This window comes from Plasmodium reichenowi, chromosome 4, assembly GCF_001601855.1.
Source record: "Plasmodium reichenowi strain SY57 chromosome 4, whole genome shotgun sequence".
Classification (NCBI taxonomy): Eukaryota; Apicomplexa; class Aconoidasida; order Haemosporida; family Plasmodiidae; genus Plasmodium; species Plasmodium reichenowi.
In genome coordinates, this window is record NC_033649.1 from 800,033 (window position 1) to 810,440 (window position 10,408).

General features: G+C 20.8%; 1 protein-coding gene across 1 annotated transcript; it reads left to right on the plus strand.

The window, feature by feature from the left end:
* Positions 1-436: 436 nt before the first annotated feature.
* PRSY57_0421600 (surface-associated interspersed protein 4.2 (SURFIN 4.2)) lies at positions 437-7,630 on the plus strand (the record flags this gene model as incomplete). Its single annotated transcript, XM_012906069.2, has 2 exons — positions 437-2,611; positions 2,777-7,630. 2 exons carry the CDS (start codon positions 437-439, stop codon positions 7,628-7,630), a joined length of 7,029 nt encoding a protein of 2,342 aa, XP_012761523.2.
* Between the last annotated feature and the right edge of the window lie 2,778 nt (positions 7,631-10,408).

Here is a 10,408-nt window from a genome sequence, read left to right on the forward strand (position 1 = left end):
AAAAAAAAAAAAAAAAAAAAAAAAAAGAAAGAAAAAAAAAAGAAAGAAAGAAAAAAAAAAGAAAGAAAGAAAAAAAAAAGAAAGTTTATTATAGGAAATATATATCATAATTATGATATGTATATATATATATATATATAATATATTTATTTGCATAATATTTTTTATTCTTTTAATATATATTTTTTTTTGTATGTTTTATATATATATATTACCTTAGAAATGAATTTGTCTACCAATTTTTAAAACATAATAACATCTGTAATAAATATACAAGGAATTAATAATAATAATAATAATATATAAAATTTTTTTATTTCTTAAAAATTTAAATATATGTTTGGTAAATAAATACCTATACATATATATTTAATGAGTTTCTAGTAGCTGTAAATGTGGTTAGTCTTCATTTTTATATTTTCCTATTTAAGATAATATGCTGTTTGTTGTTGAGTTAGACAATAGATTGGAAAAATCCTCAGATAAAAGAATAAGTGTTGATAGATTTAGAAAAGTTTTTGAAGTTTTTGTTGAAGATCAACTTGAAGAATTAAGAAAGGGACTATCTGAAAAGTATGATAAGGATTGTCGAGATTTCAATTATTTTTTGGATGATGTAAAGGATGTATTTATAAATAACGATTTGGTAAAAGTCCCTATAGAAGTTCGTAGAATTATTTGGGAAAAAAATGTTGACAAAAACTTACCAACACTTATGAAAAGGACTACTAGTTCTAAATGTATTAGAAAAGAACATAATTATAAGAAAGAATATAGAGACATGACTCAAAGGTTAGAAGATTTTTGTGAAGAAAAAACACGCATGATAGAATTTATAGATAAATCAGATTACGACGAAAGTTTATATATGAATTTTAATAGATGGATAAATAAAAAAAAAGAAGACATTTTAAAGGAATATGAAAAATTAAGTAATAAAGATGAAAATAAAAAATTATTAAAAGTTAGTGAAACCTGTGATCTTAATAATGCGGATAAATTATTTTCTAATATATCAAATGAGGATATGAAAAAAATTAAGGAAGGTGATAAAAAAAAACGTCTTGAAATTAAAGTAAGACCACCATTAAATGAATCGATTGATCCTAGAGGTAAAGAGAGTACTGTAGATAGAAGTAGTAAAAGCGTTATTTTAAATAAGATGGAAAATTCACCTACTGGAGAAATTGCGAGTGAACGTAATCCTGTAAGTGAAATTAGCGTTGGAACTACTATAGCTCATGGTGAATCTGGACACAAAACGGTTGATGTTGAAGATGGAAATGTTCTAGGATCTGGTGGAAAAGTATCTGATCAAGGTTCTCAGATAGATCCTCCTAAGGATCCTTCTAATAAAAAAATAACTCGTGCTCAACGTAAGAATGTGCCACATTTTGTTGAAAGAAGAGGCTATGGAAATAATCATGTTAGGGGTAATTCACTTGAAAAAAATAGTAATAGTGATGATAAATATAAAAGTCCTTCTTCTAATTATATTGAAGTTGATTGTAATGGCCATAAATATTTTTTATTAGAAGATGAAGTTAATCAATCAGAAAGTATTTGTAAAACAATATATAACTATAATGAAAATGATTCTGTTATTTATTCGACAAATCAGGTTCCTAATGGGGAAGAAGAAAATAAGGATAATATAAATGAACAAATTTCTGGTAATCCAGAAAATTCTGTAGGAATAGATGAGGTTTCAGCTGAACATGAAGAAGAAGTAGCTGTTGATTGTGATCCGAACGATGGAAACTGCGTTGATGCAAGATATATAGATTCTGAAGCATTACTAGGTTTATTAGCGGGAAAACGTTCTGGTTTAGATGGAAGATCTGATATAGAAAACTTAATTTATAATAACGCTGGTGATAGTACTATTATGTCTCCTATGGATTATTTGGAATTCGATATTTTAACACCTGAAGTAGAAGTTTTACCTGAGATTGATTCTGGTATAGTATATGAACATCAAAAAGTGGAAGAAACTACTGAAGAGGGTACTTCATTCATTGAAAGACAGAGTAATACTTCCCCTCAATATAATTATTCATCTACTTCAGAAAATAAATATAAAATGTTATCTAACACGATGGAATTAGCTGATCAACCCGATGTATTGGGACTATTTTCACCTGTATCACGAACGCTTGATAATGCTATGAGGTTTTTGCGAAATTTTCTTACTTCTAGTAGTTCTCCGGTTTCGCAAAGACTAGTTCCAAGTAAAGAATATGAAGTTGCAAATTTATCAACTAGTGTCAAGGATCCTATTGAATATGGGAGTTCCTCTTTACAAGCGAATGATAATAGTGTTAGTTCTGGTATTAATATACGTTCAATATTTTCAGTGTTAGGTTTGTCTAGTGAACCAGATCGAAGAAATGGTGGGCAAGGAAGTGAAACATATTTAACTAGTTCAGATGGAAATGGTTTCCATAAAAAAGATGTAATTCCCTCCATAAAAGATAAAAGTGGTAAAACTCAAATCATAAGTAATGAAAAAGGAGGTATTTTTTCAAAAGGGATAACATCAATGGTATCGTCTCTACCAGTTGCATTAGTAACATTTGTATTTCTTTTTATGTTTTTGGCATTTAATAAGGTAATAATATATGATAATATTATATTTTTATTAAATAATATATTATTATTATGTAATAATTTTTTTTTTTTTTTTTTTTTTTTATTATTAATTTAAATATAATGAATAATATAATGACATAATATTTAATTTAATATAATTTGTTTTTATTTCATTATTTTGTAGATGAATCCTTTTGGTACAATACTTGTTCAAGGAAAGAAAAAAAAAAAAGTAAAACAAATGTTGAATAAAAGAAGAAAGCCAAAAAGGAGATCAGCAAAGCGACGTAGAGGTGTTGATGTTAATATGGAGGATGAAATAAATAAAATAATTCATCCAAAAGAATTTAATAATTATAAATATATTAATTATGAAGATAAAATATATGAAGATGTCAAATGTATTAAAGAACAGGAAAATGAAATGTGCTTGAAAGATGGAATGGAAGAGTTGCATATGGATGAACCAAGTGGGGATGTATATTTTGATGAACAAAGTAGGGATGCATATTTTGATGAACAAAGTAGGGATGCATATTTTGATGGTCATTGTAAAGGTGAATATTTTGTTGATCAACATGATTATATATTTTTAGATGAACAAAATGACGATGTACGTTTGGATGAACAAAATGAGGATGTACGTTTGAATGAACACAATGAGGATGTATGTTTGGATGAACAAAATGAGGATGTATGTTTGGGTGAACAAAATGAGGATGTATTTTTGGATGAAGCAAAAAATGATATATTATCTACGAAATCATTTGATGATGTACTTATAAAAGTGGAAGGTACCGAAATAAATAGAGAAATTCCTCTAAAAAAAGAGGAATGGATGTGGAAAACCATATTAGAGATAGAAATGAAAGTAGTAGAAAAATGTAAGAAAGAAGAATGGGAAGGAAGCAAAGGTGATTTTTTAGAAATATGTTTAGATGAGTTTATAAAAAAAGAAAATGAGTATAACAAATTACATAATAAAGTAATTATTGAAAAGAGTGTGTTTGAAAATCAAAATATGTTATGGAATAAATGGATAGAGAGACATAGATATATGCTTGAAAAGTGGAAAAAAGAAGAATGGTTTTATAATTTAAAAAATGAATGGATAAATGAAATAGAAAATTATGAAAAGAAAGAAAGTGATATAGAAATAATATTACCTAGTGAGAAAAAAGCACGAAATATTTCATTAGAAAAACAAAAAATTATATGGAGAAGATGGGTTGCAAGATATGTACAACATATAGATGATGATATAATTGAAGAATGGTTTAAAAAAATGATGTCAGAATATGAAAAGGAAGAATATGATTTAAATAAAGATATATATAATTTTATTAATCATATAAAAAATAGAAATGATAAACATGATGAAAATGTTCAATATGATGATGAAGAGAACTTAGTTTCTTCATCCACTTGTTTTGATGTAGAAGAAAAAAGAAAGAAAAAAACGTTGTTGACTAAAATATGGATTCAGATACATATGATGATATTAGAAGAATATAAAAAGGATGAATGTATACACATTAAGAATTTATTATTAGACACTTATATAGATAATTTAAAAAAAGAAAATGAACTTGATGCAAAAAACAAACTTCAAAGGATAGACATTTTAACTCAAATGAAAAAGGAAAATAATATTATAGACATAAACGAAAGAAATAAATGGGAAGGAGAAAAATGGTTTGAAGATTTAAATAATGAATGGAATGATTATGAAAGGACATATATAAAAAATAATTTTGTAATTAAAAAAGAAAATGACATGAATATTAAATATGAATATATTATAATAGATGAGCCTTTAATGAAAGTAAAAAAAGATATACCTCAAATACATTGGAACAATATTTATGAGAAATGGTTACATGATGAATATAAATATGTATATAAATGTGAAGATATAAACAAATCAGTAGATGAAAGAAGGGATAATAATAGAGATATAGGTGAAAGCATAAATGTTAAAAATAATGAAGTAATTAAGGAAAAAAAAGTAAAATGGAAAACTATCATCGAGATATATATGGAGGTAATGAACGAATATAAAAAGGATGAGTGGGAAGAACATCGAGGGGATTTTTTACAAATCTGTTTAGAGGAATTTATTAAGAAAGATAATGATGAGATTAGAAATATAAATGACCAATTATATATCGAACAAAGTGATCATATGGAAGATATGCTTATGTTAGAGAGACAAAAAATTATATGGCTTCAATGGATTAATCGAAATAAATATATGTTAGAAAAGTGGAATAAGGAAGAATGGTTTCATAAATTAAAAAATGATTGGGAAGATGAAAAGAATAGATATGACCAGAAATTATTTCTTTGGAAAAATAGAGAAAATGATACATATATAAATCCAATGTTAGAAAGACAAAAATATATATGGAGAAAATGGATTTCAAAACATTTATATCATATTGAGGAGTGGGAAAATGAAGAATGGTTTAAATTGTTAATGAGTACATATGAAAAAGATAGAGATGATTTGAAAAGAGATCCAAATAACAAAATGGATGATGTGGAAAAGAAAAAGTTGATAACAAAATTATTTATTGAAATACATATGATGGTAATTGAAGATTTTCAAAAGGAAGAATGTTATATGAATAAACAAAATTTTGTTCAAACATATATAGATGAATTGAAAAAAGAAGAATCTTGTGAGAAAAATAGAGAGATGTTAAATATATTGAATGATATAAAAAAAGATATAAAATTAGGGTATGAAAATACAAAAATGAATGAATGGAAAGACGAAAAATGGTTTAAAAATTTAAAAAAAGAATGGAAAGAAGGGGAAAGAAAAAACTTTCTTGATATAGAAAACGAAAAGTTTGATAAGATACAAGTTAATGTAATTAATAATTATATGTTAGAAATTCAAAGAAGTTTATTAAAAAAATATTGGGAAGATGTAGAAATAAGTTGGATAGATGATGATAATCAAACTGATTGGTTAAAAATAGCTATACATATGGATGAGTATGATAATAAGAATAAAAATAAAGTATATAATAGAAGATATGATTATATGAGAAATAAAAATTTACATATTAAAAAAAAAAAAAAGAATATCATGAATGAGGAACATCTAAGTGAAGACAATAAATATATACCTGAAAATAATCATTCCTATATTAAAAGGATTATAGAAATATATATGGAAAGGGTAAATAAAATTCAAAAAAAAGAATGGGAACAGAATAAACGGGACTTTTTAAAAATTGCTTTAGCAGAATATATAAAAATGCAATTCGACAAACAAAAGAATTTATGTATTGAAGAAATGGCAATAAAAAATAAAAATATAAATGATGATAATAATGGATATCTAGAACCAGCCTTTTTGTGGAATCCATGGATAGAAAGGAAAAGATATATAATGGAAAAATGGAAATATGAAAAATGGTTTGAAGAACTAAAGATTGAATGGATAAAAGAACAGGGTATATGTATAAACGAGGAGGAAATAAACGCATTTATGAAATATGAAAAAAAAGAAAATAATAAAATAATAAATAATAATAATGATAATTATGATAATAAAATAATAAATAATAATAATAATGATAATTATGATAATAAAATAATAAATAATAATAAAATAATAAATAATAGTAATGATAATTATGATAATAATTATAATGACATATTAATTGAAAGTGAAAAAATCGTGTGGAGAAGATGGTTAAAAAAACAAGAACAAAATATACAAATATATAAAAACAAAAAGTGGTTCAAAGATATTATTGTTGAATTTGAAAAAGACGAAGAAGACGATATGATAAGGTATTCAAATGTTAATGATATCTCGAAAGTAAATAATAAAGAACTCGATGTAAAGAACAGAGATAATTTGATAATGAAAATATGGATATGTATATATATGATGATATTGGAACAATGTAAAAAGGATGAGGGTAGATATAATAAAGAAATATTTTTAAATTCTTTTATAGAAGAAATAAAGAAAGAGAAAGATGAGAAAACTAAAATGAACATGTTGGACATGATTTTACAAATGAAGGAAAAATATATATCAAAGAATGAAAAAGACTTTTATATATATGATTGGAAAAAAGAAAAATGGTTGGAAGATTTAAAAAACGATTGTAAAAATAATAAGAATGAATATATATATATGTTACAAAATGATTTATGTAAAAGATATTGGAAAGATTTAGATAAGATGTGGTTAGAAAATGAAGACAAAATAAAGAGGAATATGTTAACAAATATATATGAAGAATATAATAATATGGACGATTTATCAAAAAAAGAATATATTCATAAAAATATTAATATAATAAATGAAAATATGAAATGTAATTCTGAGGTTGAAAAAACACATGGTGAAAATGCTGTAGAAGGAATAAAAAATTATTATTTAGAAAAACAAAAAGAAATATGGAGACAATGGATTGAGAAAAATGTTAAACATATAAATCAATCAACTAAAGAACAGGAACAAATTTTGGTAGATACAGAAAATAATAAAATTGTAGATTCATCAGATTGTAAAAAGAACGAATATAATAACGAACCATATTATATGAAAGAAAAAAATTTGAAAACAGAAATTTTAACAGAAATTCATATGGAAACAATGCATAGATGTAAGCGGTTAAATTATAAAGGAGAAGACAAAATAGAAACTGATGAAAATATTAAAGAATTAAAAATAGAGGAAGGAGAAAATAGGAAAACTAATTATATACATAAAACCATTTTACCAAAAGATGAATGCAAAAAATCAAAATTGTCATTAAATGAAAAGAATAAAATGTGTACACATAAAAATATGAAAGAGAATATGATAAATGATTTGGATAATTCGATTTATACGAATCCTTATGATGATACGAATAAAATTTTTTTTTTCAATGAAAATTGTGAAGGGGTGAAAAGTATATATCAAGAAATAGAGGAGAATGTAGAAAAACGGTATACTGATGATATATATTTATTAGAGAATGAAAAACATCATAATGAATTTAATACACACACGGGATAAAAAAATTATGACGTGAAAGAGAAGATGGACGATAGGAATAACAACCATTGTTACATGAGATCTTATATAAAACTGTGTGATAAAAAGAAAAATACTGAAAATAAAACATGACTAATATGTATGTATATATATATATATATATATATTTTATCATCATAATATTATAATTAATTTTATATTATTGTAACTTTATAATTACATTATATATATACATATATATGTTACTTATGATTTCACATAATGTACTTGCTAATTCGTGAACATATATATATATATATATATATATATATATTTTATATGTATATAATTTCTAACACGTTTCTTTGTTTTGTTTTTGTTTTTACAATTTTATTTTATTATATCTTTTATTTTATTTTTTTCAAGTATACATTTGTATACAAATAGGATTGTATATATATATATATATATAATGGTTTACTTTCTTCTTTTTTTTTTTTTTTTTTTATTTAAATAAAATATACATGAATAAAAGATTTTCTTTATAAATGCTTGTTAAGTTTATTTTTATAATGATAAATATTTTTAATATTAAATTAAAGAAGGAAACAAATATATATATTATATAAATGTTTCATGATAATATATAATATTTAAACATATGTAAAAAAATAATAATAATGATAATAATATGGTTGTAATTTTTGAACATTTCATAAGTTATTCATTCATTATATAATCATATATAAAATAAAAAATTGGTCATAATAAATATATTATATATATATATATATATATATATATATATATATATTTATTATATTATAATAATACTCGTTACAAAATATATTTAAAAAAAATATATTAAAAAAAATATTTTTACTTTTTAATTTAGATACCTTATATAAATAAATATATGCATGTTTAATAAACATAATATATTTATTATATTATATTTAAAAATAAGCACCAAAAAAAAAAAAAAAATATATATATAATATTATATATATATATATATATATATATGAATATATTTATATATATAAATATATATATAATTATTTTCTTTATTTTATTTTTTTTAAATATATTATTAATTTGTTAAATCATCATATTGTTTTATTTTTTTATTATTTTTTGTTGTTGTTTTTATATATATTTTGAATAAAAATAAAGAAAAAAAAATTGTGAGAACTTTATTATATATTTTTTAAAATAAATATAATAATATTTATATTGAGCTATATATATATATATATATATATATATATATATATCTTATTTTATAAATTATTGTTATTAAAAATGTACATATAAATTTCTTATTATATTAAATACAAAATATATGGTAATCTATATATAATTCTAATTATAAATATATTTATATATAAATATAAAACAATAAAAGTGTATTTTATTATTATTATTTTTTTTTTTTTATTATAATAAAATATCATGTAAAATCAAAAAAAAAAAAAAAAAAAAAAAATTAATACGTTTATTTATTTATATATTGTAAATAACATAATATATATTATATCATATATGCGTATTTATGATAAATATTTAAATTTTTTTTATGAATTTAATAAAATAATTATTTTATTGTTATTAATAATATTTTTTTCTATATATTCTATTCTAAAATATATTATATATATTAATATGTATTTATACGTATTGTATATTTTTGTCATAATGTTGAACTTATTTATATATATTATAAATATATATTTTATTCATATGGATAATATGTATAATATATATATATATATATAATTATTCCTTGTGAGTAAGGAATATATTATTATTATATTATATATATATATTTATAATCATAAAAAAAAAAAAAAAAAAAATAATAAAATAATTCAATCTATTTATTTTATTTGTTAAAATGATTATATTATGAAATAAAAATATGTATAATATTATATATATATATTTTTATAAATGTATTTGTTTTAATATTGTGTATGTCTTTATAATATTATATGTTTATATAAATAAAAATATATTAAGAAATAATATATACACAGGATATAATTACATATTAAAATTTGTTTGTATGTTATTATTTAAATATATTATATATATATATATATATATATTTATGTTTATATATTATTCTTAATACATAATATTAATATCCAATATTTTGTAACATATATTTTTTTATAATTAATTTTTAATATATATTTATAAGAAATAATAACTTTCTTTTGAATATGCATATAAATAATATCATCTATTTTATTATAAATTAATTATTAAAAATTTTTTTTTTTTTTTTTTTATTCTCTATATATTTTAAAAAATTATATTTTCCACATTAGGATATAATTAAATTTTAAAAAATATAAATGTATAGCTTGTATGAAAAAAAAAAAAAAAAAAAAAAATTGGTCCTGCTTAATTAAATCATGATCTAATAATTGTAAATTTTAATGCATATTAGATTTGTTTTAAATTCCGTTGATTTTTTAAGAGTTATTTTAATTTTTTCGTGTTTACATAATATGAAATAATATTCTTTATATATATTTATAATCTATATGATTATATATTTATTTTTGGATATTAGATTTACGTAGAATAGCTTCTTTTTTTATTCTTTTTTATATAATTAATCTTAATATAAATTTTTTTTAAGCATATATGGAGATACGTTTGTGTAAAAATATAACTTTTTTTTTTTTTTTTTTTTTTTTTTTGAAAAAAAATTTAAATCTTTTTTTTTTAGTGTAATATTTTTATTTTTTTATTTTATTTTTGTTTATATTTTTATATATTTATTTTTTTATTTTTTTTTTTTTTTTT